At 43.0% G+C, this 23,038-nt stretch overlaps 1 protein-coding gene across 7 annotated transcripts in view; it reads right to left on the bottom strand.

Moving 5' to 3' along the window:
* The window catches only part of cacna2d2a (calcium channel, voltage-dependent, alpha 2/delta subunit 2a), a 165,281-nt gene that overhangs the window by 17,346 nt on the left and 124,897 nt on the right, over positions 1-23,038 (bottom strand). For all 7 annotated transcript variants that reach the window (XM_084349040.1, XM_084349041.1, XM_084349038.1 and 4 more), the window contains 13 exons: positions 14,380-14,430; positions 14,002-14,101; positions 12,405-12,566; positions 10,194-10,304; positions 9,342-9,420; positions 5,553-5,602; positions 3,268-3,357; positions 2,137-2,205; positions 1,421-1,495; positions 1,254-1,328; positions 1,044-1,115; positions 814-885; positions 570-631 (listed from right to left, as the gene is read on the bottom strand). In XM_084349040.1, the coding sequence (XP_084205166.1) occupies positions 570-631; positions 814-885; positions 1,044-1,115; positions 1,254-1,328; positions 1,421-1,495; positions 2,137-2,205; positions 3,268-3,357; positions 5,553-5,602; positions 9,342-9,420; positions 10,194-10,304; positions 12,405-12,566; positions 14,002-14,101; positions 14,380-14,430 (1,068 nt within the window). The remainder of the gene's footprint in view (positions 1-569; positions 632-813; positions 886-1,043; positions 1,116-1,253; positions 1,329-1,420; positions 1,496-2,136; positions 2,206-3,267; positions 3,358-5,552; positions 5,603-9,341; positions 9,421-10,193; positions 10,305-12,404; positions 12,567-14,001; positions 14,102-14,379; positions 14,431-23,038) is intronic.

Genomic DNA, 23,038 nt, shown 5'->3' with positions numbered 1-23,038 from the left:
AGACCACACCAGTAACACACGAGGATTGTTAAATACACTGGAATTTCCCTTTGAGTTGAATATTAACAGAATCTTGCAGAAAAAGCCTCACACAGTCTGAGCCGGGACCAGGCACACTGCCAGCAGATGTAATAAAAAAACACACATCAGACATTTGTAGGACTATTGAATATCATAAACTGTAATTTGCTAAGTGTTGCCTGGAGGAAATGTCATTATGATGCAACCTCGACTGTTCAAGCAAGTTTTGAGATGAATAAACTGCGCAATTAATTTGTGCTTAGAGTACTGCTGAAGATTTTTACGAGAGAAGAGAAACGGTTCTTTAATTTGGGTGATTCAGATGAATCATTGAACGCAAATACAGAAGGCGAGAGAGCAAGTGGCCGTTATTCAGTGCTAAGTCTGTTCCAAATGTGTGATAGTAAACAGCTGGTTGATGAATAACAGCTGTCGAAATGCGAGACTTGTGACTCAATCTGGACGAATCGGAAGTATCAAGGTTGGACTTCACTCACGGGTTCAAGTTGCTTTTCGCCTGAGGTCAGGTGATTTGATTGCAAACCTACCTGTAATCTGTCCCCTCCACAGGCGTCCACGTGTACGTCCGCATGGCCTCGTCGATGTATCTCTGTGGACGACCACAAACGGACTCTGATAAGTAACCCTGTCGCATCCTCAGCACATGTCTTTCCCCATAATTGGAGTGAAACAACGGATCCCAAACATACTGAGTGATTCAAATTCATTACAACACCATTCAGGAAGGTGCTACTTTGGATCATGATTGAGTCTCATATATTGATGACTTGCCTCATCAACTGACTTAATGAGCGTCTTGATTTTCCTTTGCCCTGATTTGCCATCAATCATCTGTCGACGGATCTGAAAGGCGCGAGAGCGTGAGAGAGAGAGAGAGAGTGATGCTGCAGCGTGAGAAGGCATACTGATACATTAGAACGTGCCAAATAAAATGATCAGATGAAACGTATAATAAACGCAGGAGCTGATAGTAATGATGATGTTGCAGTGTTTTTTTTTACCTCCTCCTTGTTGTTGTCTTCCAGCTCTGCATCCAGAAAGTCCAGAGTGACAGGCTCCCTGAAGTTAATGATCTGAAAACAGAGAGAAAGCAGGAGAAGATGGAGGAGGAGGGTTAACGTCAGTTAGCAGGAATAACGTCCAAATTTAGCTTCAGAATCAGAAGCGGGTAAACTTATTAGATTCTGGGCTGCGTTTGTAGCTGGACCTACTTTGGGTCGCAGGTTGGGGTGCAGCAGTACGTAGCCGTTTGGGTCGATGGCGAACGTGTAGCCATTAGCTCCGAGCTGCACAGAAAAAAGAGTGATTGAAGATGGTATTCCACAATCATCAATATAAAAGTGATATGAGAGCAATATTGAGAGTACAACATGCTCACTCTGTATGTAGGAGTCTTCTTTTTGATTTCGTTGATTGCGATATCAACTCCCATGACTCCGAGGATGAGCTGGTTCTGTAGGAAGAACATACAAGGTAATTATGAGCAATTTATCAACAAACAGCACAGCACAGGCATTGGAGATTCAGAGCTGGTAGCTGTGCCTAGAGATTACTAAGAAAATCTCCATGCCATCTTTGACTTATCGCTTTATGTGCAATCTGATTAGTCCGTATTTTTACAGTCTATCTTAAACTGAGTCGGTTTGCAGCAGCATCACTGCTTTAAGCCTGTGTGATAAGCTCAGAGTAAATACTTTGGTCATGGATAGTGGAAGCTGGATGAATCTGTGCTCCGTGGATGATAAAAGACACTCAGATGTGTGCTTGTGATGTCTGTTGTCACCTCAGGGGGGAGGTGTTGCCTTGAAGAGCAGCAGCTGGGCGGACGCCATTATAAAAATGACTGATGGTCAACAACAGCGGTGCAAAACAAAACCTGAAACCCTCCTGCTGCTCCAGCTCTAGCATATTTTTGAATAACCTCATACATGTATCGCTCAACCACATAAATGTCAACAAAACACTGTTCTTACGTGATGATGAAGGGAAAGAGTTGTTAATACAAAGGCTCAGCGGGGGCATGAGTCATACTGTGGGCTTTGTAAGTGAAAAATCGTCCAGCTATTTTAAGCTCCATATCTATGATGTCTTTACCTGAGAGCTTACAGTATCAGCAGTGAGGTTGAAGACTGGCATCGTTCCAGTGATGACAAGGCCCAAACCCTGATGAAACACGTCAGAAATCCAATTAAAAACATTTTGTTGCGTCTCAAAAGAACTTCACAACATGTATAATTAAAAATACAAACAAGAAGCAGTATTTCAATCAACTGAAATTTAAGCTTTGAAAAAAAAAAAAATGAAATTGTATAAATTGAAAGGTTCTTTAAAAGAAATTAAAGACATGCTTGCCGCAGCTCTCTTAAAAAAAAACAACAAAAAAAAAACAGTGTCACAGAATCTGTGCTTTTATTTTGACAAATTTCGGAGTTCATGACCTGAATTTGGCCAAATATAAGATAGGAGATAAGATAAGACAGAACTTTATTAATCCCAAAGGCAATACTTGAGCCAAACATTGTTTCAAAAAATCAACAGCAAAACATCCTAAATGCAAAATTGAGCCCCACTAGTGGTCGCAGTTCAGCGCCAGCATTTTAGACCAAAACAAACCAGTGTGTCGCCCATACCTCCCCTCTCCCTTCACGCACCCCGCCCTGTCTACCTCTGCCCGTTCTCAGCAGCACAGAGGAAGCATCCCCTCAACACAGGAGATAACGGAATAAAGTTACCCTTTTGTGGACAGTGTCAAGCGACAATGTAAGTATAATAGGCAAACATGATGTACATACTGGCTATTATTTGCTTCAGTAGCTAGCAGAATGAACGAGAGGTGGGCGCCAGAAGGTGGACAGTAAAGGCACGTCGAGTGTTTGTGTTCTGACTTATTCCACTTTTTGGGGGCAAACACCAGAGTCAAGACCGCATTTGCATGAAAATACTTAGTAGCCCAAGTCTGTGGTTTTCTTAACATGCACGTGTTGCCACACCTGCTGAGAAGGAGTGTGACTCTCTGCTCAGGTCGTCTTTAGTCCACTGTATGTTAACAGAGCAAGTAGTTGTTTCCTGACATCTAGTGAGGCTGAATGTTGTATATTGGACTCAATCGTTAAGGAATTATACATCAAAAATAGCAAATGGAGTAAATAATCAAACACAAATTTAGAAAGACGCATTACTCTTAGGGTTAATGATATAAAATGCCTTTTTTAAGTTCTCCCTCACCAGAGCATCCTGGTAGACGTTCGTCCACTGCACCTGCTTGGCTTTATTCCCAGCCAGCACCATGGGACGACCGAGGACATCCAGGTACTCCTGCAGCAGCAAAAACCCACACAATAAACACACATAATCAAACAGACGTTTACAGTGCTTGTCATGTACTGGCATTAAAGTCAGAGAGCTGGAAGAGCCATCCAACGTTCATCTGTCATAAAACTATAAGACCCTGACCGGCCTCCTCTCTGTCACCACATAAACCAGTGGGCCACCATCAGCAGCATCCCAGTCCTGCGGAGCCATAAAGCCTCCAGTCCTGACACACTCAAGGCCGTTTTTCATCATTATGAAGGAGCTATTAAAAACACATTAAGGGTGTCAATGGCACGACGTGCAAACAGGCCATTCTCCCAGAGGCTCTACTGTCATCGCCAGCACTGTGAGAATGTCCCACAGCGATGGTGAATAGAGGTGAGGGGTTAAGTCTACTACTAATACATCAAATTCGCTATATTCTTTTGTTCTCAGGAGCCACGACGCACAACAGCTGAGATGTCTTTTTTTTGTAAACAACCTATTGATCCTTCTCACTTTGGAGAGGGTGTGTAATTGGTAAAATTATTGAGTGAGTGACCTTGTGACATATGAAGCGACTGCACAGTTTGGAGGAAACAGAAGCCTGCCGAGGGGGACGGGACGGTCACGCTGTGAGATTTCACTGCCTTGTTATTATAAAGACCAGAGACAGAAAAATTATTCTGTCATTAAAGCGATTAAGTATTATTCTGCCAACATTTACAAAAGCGCTAAATTATCTAATTCAGCTGTCGGTGAGAACCAAATGTCTATCTTTATGTATCGACACAATATATTCAAAATTAAAAACAGGATTAGAGGAAATGCAGCAGCTCTGTCTGGGTCAAATGTCAATTTTAATGATATTTTTCAGAGGATGACACATTTTCATCTATTTTGCAGTGAAAAAGGGAAACATAACGCAGGTTTCTGACCCTTGTGCTGATCCTCGAATTCACAAAAGGGGCGCCCTGTGTAAGCACACAGCTATTTCAGTATTATGCTTTTGACCGTTTGTTTTTCCATCGCCTGAACAGTGAGGTGCTGACAGGCGTAACCTATTCTATTATTAGCTCAATAAAAGTCCGGTTTAACGCGCCACAGGGAGATATTCCATCAGGACAATGACAGCCAGACCTTTTCACGGGATATAGGGGAAATTTTCCGCCTGGCTAGAACAATCTAGGAAACATAAAAAGTCAGCAACTGGAGATGTGTGCTCTAAAGGAATCAGAGCCGTATAGACTCCAGCAGCATCCCTGAATGTTGATTAAACGTTATTGTCTCCCTGGATACCGTAACAACCACAGTCTCATCAGTACGTTCCCTCTAAAGACAAACACCCTAACTAAAGCTTGCTATTGTTGCTCCACTGACATCCTATAGAAGCCAGAAATGGATGCAATAAGTCACGACCATGCAGAAACACAAAATATAGTGCCACTTAAAAAACTTAAAAAACTACTCCACTCTTCCTACATAATCGCATGACTCAGGACGGTATGAATAAGAATATTTTTGCCATCTGCGGTCCATCTGTTATTTGAATGTTGCCGTCTTAGTCCAGTGAGACTCTGTGATGTGTGTGTGATGTTGAAGGGCAGAGTACGATTAAATATTGTGTCTTCTGGGCCTATACGAAGAGTTGTAGTCACCCACCTTCAGAAAACCTATTAGAGTAAGTGGCAGTCCTCAGAATATAAATATGCCAGAGTTAATGGAACAGCTGACAGTATATTCTGGGGCCTGATCGCTCACCGTGGGCTGAGGGTGGGCGGGTGGGAGGAGGAAGGAAGGGAGGGGTGTGTAGTGGCTCCCTCCACCTTCCAGCGACTGAGTCAATTTCTACAGCTGGAATGAGGTTATCCCAAGGGCCTCTAGAAACTCGTAGTGCCTCAAGCAAGTGAGGGGGGTTGTCAGGACCATGGGTGTGTAAGGAACCGGAGGTTTGTGTGTGAAAGAGGAAGATCTGAGAGTCTTTACTTCAGAGCGTCAAGAAACATTATACTCCTTGTTATCACTCCATCTCCGACTCTGATCCATTGTATCATCTCATGTCCCTTTGTAACCGAATACTTAAAAGCATATCTACAATCTGCATAATTATCATGAAAGCAACCATGAAGGAAGAACGAACGAGCTTCTTGATTTTAATTGCCGTTTTCTGGCGGCTTCATGAAGGTGTGTTCAGCTTGCTCGCACTCCATATATCTTACCTGGGTGTTGATTCTGATGGCTCCGATCGATGGGATTTCAAAGTAGTAACCTGAAGATTAAGAAAAGAGAATCAATACACTATTCCAACGGAGAGCTGCTGTGTGCAGACTGCTTCACGGTGCCTTGCTGGTGACATTCTCAAGAGTTAAACAGTCACAGTGTGTACAAAAGTGATCCATTTGTAGATTGGAGACTAATCTCTTCCATGTTATTAGCTACATGTAAAACCATCATCTCCAGCTCGTGATGTTGTGTCAAGCAGACAGGATAGAGCTCGTGGCCATTGACCTCTCCACACTCGTAGTTTTGCTGCAGGATGTAAATGTGGAGGCTCATTGGGAATGCTGAGCCCCAGGCACCGCTGCTGCTGATTAGGAATGGAGGAGAGTGACCGACTGGGTCAATAACCACGCCGCTCCCCAAGTTATTAAAGCCATGAGTGTTTATACAAAGAGCCGCGAAATGGAGACAGCATCCCCAGAATGTTAAAAGGCAGAGATGACTCTCATTATTTTGATACATTATGCACTTTGCCACAGTGGTTTGTGTCGAGATTTGCCTTCTCTGTCTCATTCATTTGCACACACGAGCATGCAAACATTGCACCCACATTCACATACATATACATTTCACAACACAATCAATGGCTCACACGCGCGCACACACACACACACACGCACACCCCCCCACATGCAGGGCAAAGCTATTTGTCATAGTTTTGTGCAGAGCAGTTGTTTGTCCCAGTGCTTGTGGCAACATGCCAGAGAGGTGGCATCTGTGGTTGTAGGGCAAAGCTCGACGAGGGTTGAAGAGAGGAATATAGAGGCTGTAACTATAAAAGTGTGACTGTCAGGTTAACGACAGAGGGCTGCCGCGTGAGGGGCAATTGTAAATTTCATCAATAACCTATTCTCATTGTGGAACATAATGCCTCTAATGTCAGCTGTCCTCAAATGTCATCATATGTTGTGCCTTTTTTACCTAGATGGGGTTTGTGCTTTCCTTTTAAAGTCATTGTTATGTAGTTTAAGTATAAAGTTTATGCTGTGTCAAGTACAAGTATGCATTTTCCTTCCACAGTATGTGGACCAGCATGCACTGCTTTCTATTCATAGTCAGTTTTCTCATCAAGATTGTTGTTGAGACACCATCTGAACATGAATAAGTTTACTCTACAAACTTGCACAACACATTTCTTGCCAAAAAGCATGAGCCTCTTGTCCACTTTTGCGTGGTTGGCAGGCATAGTTTGACAAAAAGACAATAGTTCCTGCGTGAGACTTCTCACAACAAGGTCTGTGGATTCTCTTGAGTAAGTGGGTCATGATTTCTGGAAAGAGACACTGCTGTTGAGTTTTTCAAACATATTTTTGGCACCACAAGCAGATCTCCAAAACTCAGCAACTTACACCAAAACAATCTAGATCAAGGGTCACCGACCGCTGTGAGACTGAGAGCTACCTCAAGGAGACCGAGTGATACGGAGGGCAACTTGTTTTATAAAATCATCTGCCCTTCTGTCGTCCATGTGTCAAAGAAGCTTGTCGTTAACTATGTACGCAATCAAAGCTAACAAGCACCGAACGACAATGCAACAACCAGGTGCACTTACAAGTTTGTACAAAACAGCAGCATCAGAAGGCCTCCATTCAATTGGAGTGGTGTCATCATAATCAGTGTGTGTACAGGAGGAATTTAATACAATAGAGCATCTCTCAATGTCTATTGAGCATGAGTGATTGACCGGAGACAGGAGGGGAGAAGCGAAGGCAGATTGTACACTAGTAAATCGATCGCAGATGGCGTTGTTCTCTCGGCCGGATTAAAAAAAAGATTAAAAGTCGGCTATAAAATGCTAAAATGGGTCATCATAGTCATGTTTTATGAGTGGGAAACACTGCTAAAAAAAGTACCTTATAAAAGGTACTTTTGTGCAAGTATTAGGATCGCCAATGCAGCATATCATATTTGCTGCTTTCATCCTCCATTTCACCTACTTCTCTGAAGATAACTCTCCCCTCTGTTTTGGATTTTGTATCACTGGGAGAGAGCATGGAGAAATGCTTCCATTGTCCTCAGAGTCACAGAGAGGTTACTTTCTTCTTAAGATGGCATTGAAGCTCAAGTGAGACAACAGCTGGCATCTCCAAGTGGCCTAGTTGTATGTGTGTGTGTGCTTGTGTGTGCGTGTTAGTGCTGTTCGTCTAATGTGTGTATGTCACGGGTGAAGGGTTAGGGCCTGTGGAAGTGTCAGGGAGCTGGCTCTGCTGGAGTGAGATACCAAAGAGTAATAAGTACTGAAGATATGAGAGGACAGCTCCATTGAGGCTGGTGTGTCAACACTATTGTCTTATGCTGGCATAGACTTTAGTAGCATGGTAATCACTACAGTTGCGAACAGCAAAGAGCGTGTTGGCACAGAGGCGTAATCCTGGACTTTCCCCAGCCTGACAGGGAGATGGCACGGTAATCATCTTGCTACCAGACTCCTCCTGCTAATTAATAACAACTTCTGGGGGAGATACTTCTGAAGCATTCGGCTCCACTGGCAATAAGCTAATCAGCAGCAGCAGTTAGCCGAGGCTTCATACAGACGGCTGAAGGCCTCATAAAGGAGCAGCTTCAGATAAACTGCAACCCTGAGAAACAATATTAAATCAAGCCACAAAACGAGTGAGGAAGACGGGTGAGTTATGGATTAAAAAATTCAACACTGAGCACAGCGACAACAGCCTGAGTTGGTTGGGATTAAATGAGCTGAGTCAAGATGAGAATCATGCAGACAAAGTAGCTGACAGGAAGAGCGGCTGAATCACGAGGTGTGGAAGACTGTTTGTCAGAGGCAGGGCTGCTTGTTTGTTGGGCTATTTTAAGGATTGCGTTGTTTTTAGACTATTAAATATTGATTTGAACATCACATGCAAGAAGACAGACATCTGGATGAATCTTACTGATGATGTGTTTGTAATGGTGCAGGCAGGATTTTGTACTTTATTTTGTCGTATGAATGTGTACATAATAGTTAAAGCAGTGCAGCACTAAGCAGTGTTTTGCTACACCTTTCTGTTTCAAAGTTTCAGGCAAGAGCAAACCCTATGTGAAGTCACCAACTGGTTGTGGACTACAGTTCTGAAGCCAGGTAATAAATCCAGTGAGAAGTGGAAGCAATGTGACTTCTTTTGCAACCGGATGAGTCTTCCCTGCTGGCCATTAGAAAGAGTGCAGGTTTCAAGTACTTTGGCATTGGCTTCAGTTGTCCCACTCAGAAGCTCTGACCACTATATATACTGTCTGTGGCTTCAATGGTATTTCACCTGTGACCACAGCCAGCATCACTGGTAGGTGTGGTCACAAGCATGTGTGCTTTCTTGCACCTGTAACAACACCAAACAGTGATGTGCGACAGCCAGGTGCTTAAACCACTGGAGTGAAACATGGAGTGGACATTTTTTGGAGGTGTTAAGTCACTCGTCAAAGTAACTCAGGGAAGGTGAGGATCAGGACTCCAATGACCCCGAGGAGAAAGTCCAGACCAACCTTAATACTCCATTAATGCATCTTTACCTGTGTTTTCTTTAATATTGTATGTTTTAATGGTGTTTCCTTAAACACTGTATTGCACAGAGGTGTCCAATGGAGTATGACAGAAAAATGCGTCCGTTAATAAAAGCCCTATCAGGACAAATGAACAAACTGCTTGACCTTCTAAGCCTCAGCCAGAACCCATTTTTTTTATATATTGTACATACAGACATTTTGCTAAGATAGAAGGACCTTAATCCACTTACCTTTATTGGCACAAGCTATCCACTGCAAAGGGGTGACATCATAATTATGTTGGCCAACAGAGAAGGTGAACACACGAACCTGCAGCGAGAGGACGAAAGGATGCATCATATGCAGAACAACAAGAAACTTCCTGCAGAGAGAGCGAAACAATACTGCGAAAACAACCTTCTGGATGGAAATAAAGTTACATTCATGTGACTTTACGATAAAACATGAATCAGATTAGCCTCCCAGTCAACCCACAAAACCGTCTCCAACACAAGACTGCAGTGAAAGAGTTGTCAAACTGCAGATTACTCTTTCATGACAGCCGCCGTCATGAGGGAAGCGGATAGCAGTGGGTATCAGAATAAATATTGGTGGGGCTGTGAGATGGGGGGAAGGAGGGTTGGGAGTGAGAGCTAAACTGGAACAAAGATGTAAACCATGTATCTACTGGCTGTAATTTTATAGGCTCTGATGATAAAGTGGCTAATTAGTCAGCAGGTCAGAGCTGTTAACACCAGCAGCAAGAACAACAAAAGAGACAGATGAAGAGAGACGCAGACAGAGAGAGCTAGCTGTAGAAAGGCCAAAGAGATGAATCACAAGAGGAAAAATCCAGAGTCAAAACAGCCAAAATGGAAGTACAGAAGGATTAGAGCTACATGCAGAGATTGGAGTGGCTCTGCATGTCTGACAGTCTAACTAACACAACTGCCTGCTCAATAACGAGACAATGTCGGCAGAGTACGGGGGGAGATGGGGAGTGAAGGGAAGGGCCTGCTAAGACAGTGTCTGGACATGCATGATCTCTCAGGCTGACAGAGCGAGTGGATGAACAGATAACAGCCTTGTGGGGACAGACTCACCGTTTTGTTGGGCCAGTTGTACTTCTCAAAGATTTCCTGTGCACGATCCTCCCCGCCATCTGTAAACATCATTATCATCTTATTGCAGTTGGCCCTCGGGGCACTGCTCTCCTGTGGCACATGAAGAGGGGCGGGGAGAAGAGCAAAGGAAGAGAGTGAGAGAGGCAGGGAGACAGGTAAGGTAATATGTAAGAATAACAGGGGAAAGGTGAACATGTTAGAGCATCATTTAAAACAGTGTGGTAGATATGATTACAGCTCCCAGAAGAGTTTTTAAATGGCTCCAGGTTGAAAAGATTGGGTAGATGGCAATGGAAGAGATTTAGCACATACATCTCACCTCAGCAGATAAACAGCAGTTATTAATAGGATTAATTTTCCACATTAAATTCAAGCATTTTCCAAGGCTGCAACTAGCAATTACTATCGTTATTAGTTAATCTGCTGAATATTTTCATGATTAATCGTTTAGTCTCATCACTATTTCCCAAAGTTACGTCTTAAAATTGCTTCTTTTGTCCAACAAATATTCCCAAACCTAAATAAATTGTGTCTATCATGAACGATGAAGACAAGTAACATATCCTCACATTTAAGAAGCTGGAACCAGCCACTTACAAAAGATGCTGAGGTAAATTAAATATTTAGATAGACACATTATTTGCACTTAAAATTGTCATTTCACGTCATCACATTTAATCAGATGTTATTGTGCTGTACACAACCAAAATTATGTTTCATGATAGGATTCAACAAAAGGGTGACAAATTCGAAGAAAACACAAAAAAGTCTCAGCAAATATAAAACAATCTATTACCTCCGCCAAGGAGGTTATGTTTCTGCCCGTGTTCGTTGGTTTGTTGGTTTGTTAGCAGGATTGCACAAAAACTGCTGAATGGATTTACTCGAAATGGGTCTCAGCCCAGAATAGACTCCATAAACCTTTGGTGCGGATCCCGATGAAGGAACGGATACAAGCATTTTTCTTCTTACTTATGAGGTCAGGCTTATTTTGACATTTTCCTCAATTTGTCAGGGAATAATGGGGGAACAAATTAATGGATCTTGATGAAAAAAGGTCTATTTAGGTGTCTGGTATCTATGAGCGAGTACAATATCTGATCACTGCTTTCCTGTTTTCTACATTTGACACCATGCTGTGGAGTAATGTCTGCCCTGTCATGAACCAAACCTTTCCTTAAAATGAATAAAAACTAAAAGATACTATTCTTTTATTACTTTGTCCTACATTTATTGCAATATATCCACCTAAACTTATAGCTTTTCATCTTTCATTTACAAATTTCCTAGTTGGTAGGCATAGGCTTCCTCATATTCTCATAATTTAAGGATTTGAAGTATACGACATTACTCTGGCGTTAAATTTGATTGTGTCAGAAGCATTTTCATGAGCATTCGAGCACTATAAGCTCACAGCCAGGCACCGGTCTTTAGCATTCAGCATTGATACAACCCCCCCCCTCCTGCCTGCACGGCAGCTGCCATTGATATGCAGGCCAGCGGCATGTCAATCTGACAAGATTCTAATAAAGATAAATAATATTGCTACAATTACATATTTTTATTGTGCTTCTGCCACCAATCATGGGTGCGAGTCCGCCACAGACAGCGATTAAAGGGGCCTTTTTATTTCTCATTCTGCTGGCGAGGGAAAGGGGAGGGGGGCAGCTGGCAGTTGGCTCTATGCCTCCAAGCCCACCAGAGGAATATAAAGTGTCTGTGGCTGATCTCCTCTGGGCTGCGCTCATCAATCATCCCATCAGAGCCCATTAGGGTGGCAGCCTCTTAAAATACACAGCAGCATACGGAGCTGAGGCAGCACCTGTGCCGAGAGCACGTGGCTGCCTGCTGCTGACAGACGTCACCGCTGTGCTGGCTGCTGCAGACGTTAGCGTGACTCCGCCGCAGCAGCAGTTATTATCTAACCTACCTTCGACAATGACAGAACTCTGGAAACGTCTTATACAAACCTGGGCCACTTGCTGTCAGCACTGTTTTATCACTGTTAATTTAGTTTTATTAATTGGATTAGACAGTAGCCCTGACAGGATGTATAATAACACGCTGGAGTGATGGTTACAAAGCTCCAGCATGTTAGTGACGACTTTCTGGAGGCACACACAATCCCTCAGCTGCAGACAAACATCAACTCTTGCATTGCCCTTCTCTGAAAAGACTGTTGGCACCTACATTGAGAAGCTGTTCGAAGGCAAACGTGAAGCCAGACTTGTAATCTGTGGTTCCTTTGGCTTGCATATGCTTGACAGCCTCCTTGAAGATCTTCTTGTTCCGAACATTGGCTTGGACCAAAGTCCTGAAGCACGGAACGACGGCATCGGCCTTCTCGTTGAACTAGAAGAGCAGACACAAAGACACACATGAGCACGCTGTGCATGTACTGGCTTTTCTGGGCACTGCTAAATCTACAAATTTAAATTTGGTGTCTGCTGTAAGACTGTGTCTTTCTTTGTGCTTTTCTCGATCACATGTGTAGTTCATGGCGGCAGGATGCAGACGTGGGTGTGTGCAGATGCAAGCTGCCCCGTGACTCTCTGGCTGGCAGTAAACATAGGTAATTACAACTTTCCACACAAAGAACAGGTGCACCTGAAACGCCAGTGCAAACCACTGAACAGAAACCCAGCCAAGGCAATATCATCTGTCTCATCTCATCCACCAAATTAGCCTAAAACGGTGTGCGTGTACGCTTGTCTGTGCTGCGTATGGGTGTGCACGTGTCGTATATTTTTCTACCTGTGTGCAGCGTCTATGCGTGATTACAACATTAGCAGCGGTGTCTATAATAGCAGGTTTCAAATGCTATTTCTTCTTGAAGGTCAACCTCAAAATCTACTGACATTTTCAGGACGGATTGATGTAAAACATTACGTGCCAGAAAAGCTGACATTTCTCTTGCTGTTGTGTCGTATTTAAATTGTCAAACAGAAGAAATCAAACGCGCAAAAGTATTCAGAGCCACATATTCAATATCCAGCGCTGTGTCACTTCTTTAATATCACATCTCTTGCATCTCAAAATGTTAGGAAATAAAGCAGCTGTGAAATGAGATTAAGAAAACAACGAGCCGGGTTACATCTACTATCTATAATAAATAAGAAATAAAGTCCCATGAAATAAAGTCTGTATTATTAAAACTAATTATATTGCCATTACAGAGTGAGCGAGGCCACCGTTTGTCATAAAGAAGTGCGCTGAAGCATGCAGACCCCAGAGACGGTGTTTGATGATTATTTTCAGTTAATTTTTGGTTATTAATGTCTTTTGTGTTTGCAAATAATTCACATCCAAGCTTCTGGAGGCCCTCTCTTTCTTTATAGGGGCGAAAATCAGATGCGTTCCCACCCAGATTACCATGCTCATTTCTTGCTCTTAGAGCCGGGATTTAGAGGCATACAGTGGCTAAGAGCAATGGATTATGAAGGATTACTGTGGGAAGACTCCAAACAGAGCCACCACACCGAGCATGTGCATGTGTTTGTGTTATCTGTCCGGCAGTATAGGATAACGTTAATATTTCCCTCCGCATTAGTCCTAATAGAAAGCAGAAGAGAGAGGGAGAAAGATGCGGACAGTGGTGGCAATGCAGGAAAAGCAAATACACCATAATGAGAGAAGTGAGGTATTTCCGCCGCGAGCAAACAACTGGGAGCAGTATAAGCACACTCCCTGCTTGATTACAACCTGTTCAATGAACACGACAAATATTTTTGTCACCGATGCTTGTATCATTAATCGCAATATCATAGATCTACAAGTTTCTGCTCACCCTGGCCACATTCACGTAGTCGTCATCTGATAGAGTGTCCAGCATCTCATTTACGGAGGTTTTCATCAGCTTCAGAGTGAGTCCGCTGACACTCCCACTCCTGCAGGAAAGAGGCAATGAAGCTCAGTTATGAGAAGACATGCCCTGATCCCACTCATGTCCATTGTTCTAACAGATTTTGTCTTCATATCTAAGCATGCATTCAAAAATACATCTGGTGATACAAGAGTACTTTGATTGATGCATTGATCGCCTTTCTTCTAACTTTAGGCTTTCCTCAGACCAACAGGTGGCACTAGCGTCCTTTGAAGGAGACATCCACTCCATCCAGGAGGAAATGTTGAAAGAGGAGGCAGTGAGAGAGACTTAGATACTCACACATCCACGATGATGACCATGTCCTTTGGAGACGACGCACCTTGGATATACCTGTACAAAAGACACCAAAAAATGGGCTTTAATTTGTTCTCCATAATCTTTGAGAATTGTACTAAAGAAAGAAGCCAAAGTCACAATGAGCTGAGCCGTGATAATGTGCAGCGACCACGGTTGAGTCCACTTAAGCTACAGAATACTGAAAAGGCTTATGTGCTTAGAAGAGTTAATAAGTTGTGTTATATACTGCAGTGTTGGCTACGGCTACTGTCGGCTGACTTCAACAGAGATACTCCTCTTTACGGAACAACAATGCCTCCTCTAAATAATTACCGCATAAGCCAAAGTAATTGCTAGTTTATGGTCTAAGTGTATAATAACACATTCACCACAATGGCCTGCACTGAGCTCTACAACCTCCTTAGCACACAAGCCGCCATCACCGGAAAGGCAGCCCCTCTGCTAGCTTAGCACGGAGGCTAATATCAACTCAGAGAGGTTCATCCAACTGTTAGTCAGAACCAATAACACAGACGAGGTTGTTGTCTGTCTAAACAGGCTTTGTTGATGATCAGATGGTTGCATTTTGATAATATTTATCTCAGATCCTGCTTAAATTAGCTAGGTTTTTTTTTTTTTTAAATGTGACATTATTTGCAGTGATGGACTGTAACTAAGTAGTTGCACTCAAGTACTGCGTGGCCCACCCGCAGTTTTTCAGGGACCACCTGTTAGCTACAGCCAACACTTTGGGGAACACTGGTAAACAGTATACGTACATGTATCTACTGTATATGTATAATTGGCTTTTACTTGTTCTTTTGATACTTAAGTTAATTTACTGCTGGAAAATGACTTTTGATTCTTAAGGTTTAATGTCAGATACTTTATGACTTTTAGACAAATAATGTTCAAATGGGTGACTGTCACTTTTACCAAAGTAATTTTAACACAATACACAGTACTTTTTTACAAACCTGATTATTTGTGTCAGTTATAAGACAGATGTTACAGACCTCTTGATGTAGCTTGATATTTTTTCATTTTCAGGTGACGGTTATTTAAAGTCTGTCCGTAGGTTGACATACTCTGTTTTTTGATAATAGATCTTCCCAAATAAAGTAATCTAACTTCACTGAGCAAAGAAGTGAACAGATGTGTAATTATTTTAAGACCAAATAAAAACAAAAGATTTTAGACCTTGAAATGAGCATGACTGACTTATTAAACTGGAATTTTCCGCAGTCACGCTCTGGTGACTCATACAGTCTAATACGCTGTATATTTAGTCTCCTGAAATTTAGATAAACTTGTCGAGGAGCAGCCTGAGTAGTGTTGACCTGTGCTGTGGAGAGCCTGTGCTGAGCTAAGTACTGTCAGTAAAATAAGATAGCTGATGTTCTGTTGCTTTGATGACTCATCAGTTGGGCGTTAGACGCATTATTTACTCTGGCGGTCCCTTTGTTGGGGGAAGGCACGCGCTGCTCGGGACCGTTATGCTTCTCCTGCGAAGCGACTCCTAAAATAGGGCCGTTCTGGGTGTGTGTGTCAGCCACGACACAGCGTGGGCCCACAAGGCAGAAACGGCCCTGAACTAGCAAGGCCAGACAACTTGTGTTCCTGCAGAGACGGACACGTAACATCTGTCTACGGTTGATAGAGGATGGCACACAGAGGGAAATCAAAAACTCAGTCATTCTGTTCCAGTGGCAATTAAATTCACATTTACCCCTGATACAAAGAGAGCTGAGATTGATGGACAATATAGGCTTTTCTATGGCACTCTGGGAAGGGGGAGGGGGGGTTTCAAACATGAGTACTAGTTTGACATTCTGAGGAGTGAGCAGGCAAGCAGTTAGCAAACGTCTTAGGCACAGGCAGAGTAATCATCAGGGGTCTCTTTCTGCTGATTATCAGCCGTTCCGCTGAGTGTGGAGAGAAGCCAGCTGCCTGTGGGCCAGAGAGGCTCTTTTCTTATGCTCGGCCAAGCTGATATGGAGGTAGAGCAACAGAGCCCCGGTAGGCTTCGCCACTGCTCCCGCAAGTCTCACCGCTCCCACTCACTGGCAGGCGCCACTCCAACCTGCAGAATGAACCCTGACCCGTGTTGAAGTAACGTCCCCCAGCACGCTGCCTGGGCTGCTCAAATCTGTTTTTTTTTTTTTTTTTTTTAAGATGCAACCCGGGCACCACTCTGCTGAAAAGCTGCCTGAAACCCCCAGATGGAACAGAGACTCGGCACCAGCACCGCCTCACAAGAGGTTGATTAAGTGAGCATGCCCAGAGTGAACACGGGCAAAATGTATGTGTGTGTGTGAGAGAGTAAGAGAGAGAGTGAGGGGGGAGGGAGAATCCAATTATTTTCAATAATAAAGAATGCCACATCAAAGGTAGAACTTCCGCAGCTCTCCACAACTGTGTGGCGTATGAAATCAGGTCTGGAACCATGAGGCATATTGGCATGCATGACTTTTATCAATTTAATTACTGAAATCTTAATTTGAGGGAGTGAGAGGGGAGAGGAAGAGAGAGCTGAGACTCCACACGGCGTCGGCTTCTCTCTTGTCGAGCGGATGGGGTTGGTGAAAGCGATCATCGATGCAGGACTGAAACTCGGTCAAAATGTGGCCCACGTCTCCACCACCTCAGGCTCGTGGACGGAGACACCCCCGTTTGGAGTGTGAAGGAGGGTCATTTGGCGACGGCTGCCGCCTGCAGACCAACCGCAGTTTTTCATTAACTTCTGCGGTCAGTCCATTTCTCACTGAGGAGAATAGTCCTTTAATGGGACTTGAAGTTATTTTGAAGGGGCTAAATGTTAATTATAAGGCAATGCAGACTTCTATTACTAGTAGTCATTATAGGTCATCCTCCACACCCAATGTATAATCCCACAATGGAGAGCTAGCCGTGCTAGCTTTGGCCCTAAAATCTGCTGAGAAAATATCACTTTCAAGCAGATCATTTCTCTCCAAGTGTGAAAGAGGCGGCATTGATCAGCAGTAATGGGGTTTAGGAGGAATGTGTGAGCGGTGATGAAGTAGAAGAGTAACACATGAGCCAGGATAGCGTCACTCAACACTGAAGCTATAGTGCTGCCATGGCTGATTTTCCCCACAGATTGTCTTGGTGTATCAGCAGCTCTCTCTTTCTCTCCCTTTCCATTGCCCTAAGTACAATTGAATTTTCTCCGTGCCTCTGAGCAGAGAACATCAGGATCAGAGAGAGCGGCGGAGTCAAGGATTTTCAGTCTCAAGGCTGATATGCGGTTCTACGGTTCTGACAGATAAAAATCATGAGTTGAGGCCGATATCAGTGTAAAATTCTCCACATTTTGACTCATGGATCCAGATGTGATGTTTCTGCATGGATTCCAGTCAGTAATTACCTCTCGCTTCTGCCCACTGATGCCATTCTTTCCCTGTCATTACCCAGTCTCCTGCGTGCCAAGGCCAGGTGACAAGCAGATGGGCCTGGCTGGTGCTGAACTGAGCCCTGTCGCCCATTCTGTCCCAACCGCGATACGACCATCAGCCTTCAGACACAACACGTCAGCCTGTGGCCTCTCTGTTGATTCACTCAAAGTTATGGTTGGTATCTGAACACTGGTGCTGAGCCATTATAACCAGTGAGAGTGCCTCTCAGACACCACTATTATATTTACATGTGATCATGTGTCTGTTCTTTGTTACTCTGTGAGCAGCTCATTACAGAACATGAACTAGTGTGAAGGTGCTGCGGTTTCATTCAACATGTTTAGACCCGCCCTGTTAACTTAATCCTCATGCTACATAAGCTATAATACATGCAATACTGAATACTTAAATACAAGTACAATTACAGACTTGCTCATAAAAGTAGTTCCCCAAAGTAATGACTTAATTACAGTAATTTGAGTCATTGTAATTTGTTACTTCCACCCCGGCGTATTACAGAAAACCTTTTAGCTCGTAGATAATAGTTGCAAATAACATGTAATTACAAACATTTGAGTGGCCAATGCTTTTTTTCTTTTCCTATTATTAACCAAATACATTTTAAAGCAAGTCTGGCCACAGAGGCTGTACTGACTTACAGTATATGCCCATGATAAAAAAACAGCACAAAGCCATAACATACATCATGTGGGTCATGATATAAAAATGTCCGCACCATTACAATATGTACAATCAAGATAAAGCTCGATTCGTGTGTGCGGCAGACGTGCTCTTTACACCGAGGTGGAACCAGGTATCGCTCTAAATGAGAGGAGATTAAAGCAGCAACATTTGCAGCCCCCCCCCACCACCCTTACAACCTGCCACCACCACCACCACCCATAAATCTAAAAGAAATGCATTATACAAGCAATGAACACAATGACATATTCTGCGTTGTGGTGATTGTATTTTGCTCCTTTTGCAGCGGTCTGGTAAAGGAGTCTCATTGGAATTCATGAAATAGTTTTATCATGGCGCAGCGCTGTAAAATCAATACATTAACTGTGCCGGGGGGCCAACTCTCTCAGGAGATTGTGTTTATGCACCCTGACCCATTCCACAAAGTGTTGTGCATTACATTTAAATTGGAGGAATTATCTACGAAATACATTTCAGAAACATGCAAAAGATACATGTAGCATGATGCACGGACACATTCAGCAAGTGTGTTCGTGTGTTTACGGCTGCATTATACTGTCCAGTGTATGTAAATAATGAGCAGGATGTATATACAGTATGATCTATATTGTGCATGTGTGTAACGTGCGAATTGTCTTCACAATCAAGGCTCTGATATGCATGCATCATGTACAGTAGGTATAAGCAGAGTAACCTCAGAATAATGGGAGAGCTGTATATAAGACAGAAAGACTGCTAGGATGTGTGTGTGTGTGTGTGCATGTAGGTGTGTGTGCCTGCGTGTGTGCATGCTCCCATGTGTGCATGGATTTGTGTTGTGCTGATGGGCTTATTATTTTATGGACTGCTGCTCTCTTAGTGCTCCTGTGGATGTGGCAGGCGAATAAAGATTGAATTAAGATAAAAATATAGGAGGATGGCGCCCAGAGAGCCTGCAGGAGAAAGAGATGTTGTCTGCCGTTTATTTATTCCACTTTCTGTTGATTATTGGAAGTGTTGGTAGCGAGATTCACATTTCCATATTTTCGGTTATGCCTAAGAAGAACACACACAAAATGTTATGCTCGATTTTTCATCCACTTTCGTCTTTTAAAAAAAAAGAAAAAAAAAAGTACAGAATATTGAATTAATCATGCATGTTGGAATACATCAGCATCAATTATGAGCAGACCGGGATTAGTCTGTTACTGTTGCTTTGAGAGATGGAATAAAAAGTCTCCCGCTGTGTCTCTCACATCTTGGCTCAAACTGAAATGTCAAATATTTTACTGGGTCTCAAAACTGTCACCTTCAGTTTCAACAATAACATGCTAGTCTTTCTTTGGACTCTGCTCCTTGCTGAAGCGGGGTGAACAGAACGAAAGGATGAGGATGCAAAGCTCGAGATATAGGGAATGGTATTTTGGGGAGCCTCAGTTTAGAGGATTGACCAGCAGTCATAATATTTACAAAGAGGTTAGATTGACTTTTTGAAGAAATCAATATGTGATATAGACTACATGCTGTTGTGAGCCTGGGAGGTAATGGGATCTTTGCAACGCTTGGCTAACAGGACTCCATGCCTGTCTCTGGTTATTTCTCTCTTCGCCCTTTCACTTTTCCCTCTCCCTCACATCACCCTCTGCTTCGCTTCCCTTGATAACACGAACAGACATTATAATGGACAAATGTTAATAATTAATGTCAGAGCAATTGGAGACAATTAAGTGTGTTGACTGGACCATTAATTTTCCTGGGGCTGTGGGTGGGGGAGCAGACGGGGAGAGAGCCCATCTGTAGAGGCAGGCGGTCCTCCTCAGAGGTGCACCTGGTCAGTCACGCCGCCATCCATCCGTCGCAGGAAAGCTACAGGTCCGTTGTGATACAAACTGGCCGTGAGTGCTGGAGCCATCTTCACTCTCCATAGTTAATCTCATCTTTGAGAGTCTTCCTGGAAACAGAGTCAGCGCAAACGCTACTGAAGCATGTTCCTGTGATTGTATCTGTGTATTCCAGTTGCTATAGTGCTATTTGTGAAGCTACAGCATCTATCTGGCATATCAGCCCGTGTGATCTGATATACCAGGGAGTTTGTAACAGGAGGAGTGCTGACAGGTGTGTGGGAGGATGTGTGAGACTGTGTTTGTCTGTTCTAGTACATTATTTACTGTACACGCATGTGCAGTCTTTCACCTGTATGGTGTTTATCCTGGCCTCTTAACATTTAAATTTCACTTGAAATGTAGCCCTACCTATAGTATATTAATGTTCTCCAAGGGGTGTGAATAGCACTGACAGTGTGTACCTCTACGGTCCAATTCCAAAGAGTTGGGACGCAACAGTCATTTAATTTAAAGATGAAGCTACAGCTACAGGACTACCTGTTGCTGTGATTTTAACGGAATGGTCAATTTCCATCATCCATCCTGGAAACTGAGAAAAGAGACCGCTAACACTAGCTTCTAGCTTCTGCTCTGCTCTGCACACTGCATGTGTGGAAACTCTCGATGACTCATCAGGTGTTGAAAAAAACAGTAAAATAATTATAGTTGGTCAGTTAGCTTTCACTTTCTGAGTAAAGGCTAGCTGGCCAAGCTTGCTGGCTACCAATACTGGACTGGAATACAAACTTAACAGCATGATGGCAAACCTGCTGTGTAAGTGACCTTTTGTAAACTAAAATGACTCTGGTTTACTTCTGCTACTATTGCTAACTGCTACTGCCAAGCTTCAGTATTTACCATTATTCTCTGTCACTTGTGGGCACAGTGATCGTTTTTTCATCAAAGTCTATCTTAAAATCTCGGTGGAAAATATTTTTAAAAATGTCTATTTTTAACGTTAATAGGCTATTCAATAATGATGCATGAAGATATGTGGCATGACATTAGTATTGGTTAATAAAAGGCCTTGAAATTAAATCAGCATGAGCCTGAAATGAACTTTCCTCCCGATATAACAGGCTGATAATATTATGCTTTAAGTATGTGTATGCAGCGTGAATCAGTTACTATGTAGTTTTTTTATTTTACACAGTGCATGTGTACACTTTGAAATCATTGCGTCACAATAAGAGTAGGCGTAATAATGTTGATTTCAACACCGGAGAGCAAGCAACCATCTAGATTTTATCTCCCCAAACTGTTTTATCCTCTTAAAAAGGTCAAAAATAAACACTACAAATAACTGTAGTATGATTATAATTTCCTCACACAAAAAGTGAGGAGAATTCAAATTTCAGTTTATAAAAATTTTACTATATCACCACTTGGATGCACGAGTTGTGTCCACGTTAGCATCCGTACGACTTGTGCAAACGCTCGCGCTGTTGTTGTTTGTGTTACCGTCCTCGTGACGGATGCTTCCATCTATTGCTGTCACCGCTGTGGACTGTTTTGGTAATGTGTGATTGGCCGATCTCTCCAGAGGATGTCAGCTGAGGAGACAGCATGTTAGACTGTAATCACACAAGTCTGACCTGACATATCATGACACTCCCCGCCACTCAGCGCGGCTGGCCACAGGTTGCTAAGCGACGAGCCACGGGAATGTCGAAGGCTCCGACATGAGGAAAAGCTCAGCAGAAGTGACAAACATGGAGGAGCAGGGGGAGTGACAAGGTGTTCCTCCGCACAGAAACACACCTCTTTCTCCGTCTAACCTTGTCACACATGCCGCCACCGCTCAGCACCCCCCTCTCATCTTTCTCTTTCCTTGTTCCTTCCTGTCTCCGGGAAGAGTCCCCCAGTCAAAACATGTGTAGGAGAATTAAACTTGGATGTACTTCAGTTGTTGCACTGACAGATCAGAGACCAGATCCTCGTTTCAACTTTTCCTGCGACGCAGCAGCTTATGTTTTCCAGCATTTTTCTTGTTTATAGCGTTGGCTAACTGTGACGAGAGAGCACTGGGGACACTTCTGGTGTTAACTTAATTAAACTGTCAGAGGATGCCTCGTTAGTCCGATAATTGTATACACTGAGGTAATCGGGAAACCACTTCTTTTTTTTTTCAGTTTTTCGTAAACAGGAACAATCTGTGCTCTAAATAAACTTCTATCACTACAAAACTGAATGTACTTGCAATTTACAGTACATAGTATTGTACATGCACTATAAATGAAAGAGAATGGTCTAGAGCTGCTTCAATTGGAAAGCATCATGAGGTTTTGTTGTGAAATGGCGCTATACAAATAAAGACTGATTGATTGATTGATTAATTGATGGTTACAAAATGACTGTCTCTAGTGACTAAGTGATTATTCTGGCTATTTTAGTCAACAGGGGGTTCAACAATATAACCAGAACTTTGCCCTGTTAGGAGGACTTACTGTGATTTTAGTTGAATTAAGTCTTAGTTGTAGAAGGCTCGTTCCCACAGTTTTATTTTAAAATATATACAGTAGTTTTATGTAGGGTTGTACCAAATGTCTTTTTTTTTGTACATTCAAAGCTTTGTTATGCTACAGTATGTTTTCACCTGTGTCCGTTTGTTGGTTCGTCAGTAGGATTAACAAAAACTATGAAATGCATTTCCATGAAAATTGGATGGAGGATGGGTCTCGG

This window comes from Pagrus pagrus (genome assembly GCF_965226575.1).
Source record: "Pagrus pagrus genome assembly, chromosome: 3".
Lineage (NCBI taxonomy): Eukaryota > Metazoa > Chordata > Actinopteri > Spariformes > Sparidae > Pagrus > Pagrus pagrus.
The sequence above is the reverse complement of the archived record's forward strand: the minus strand, read 5'-3'. Positions and strand labels throughout refer to the sequence as shown.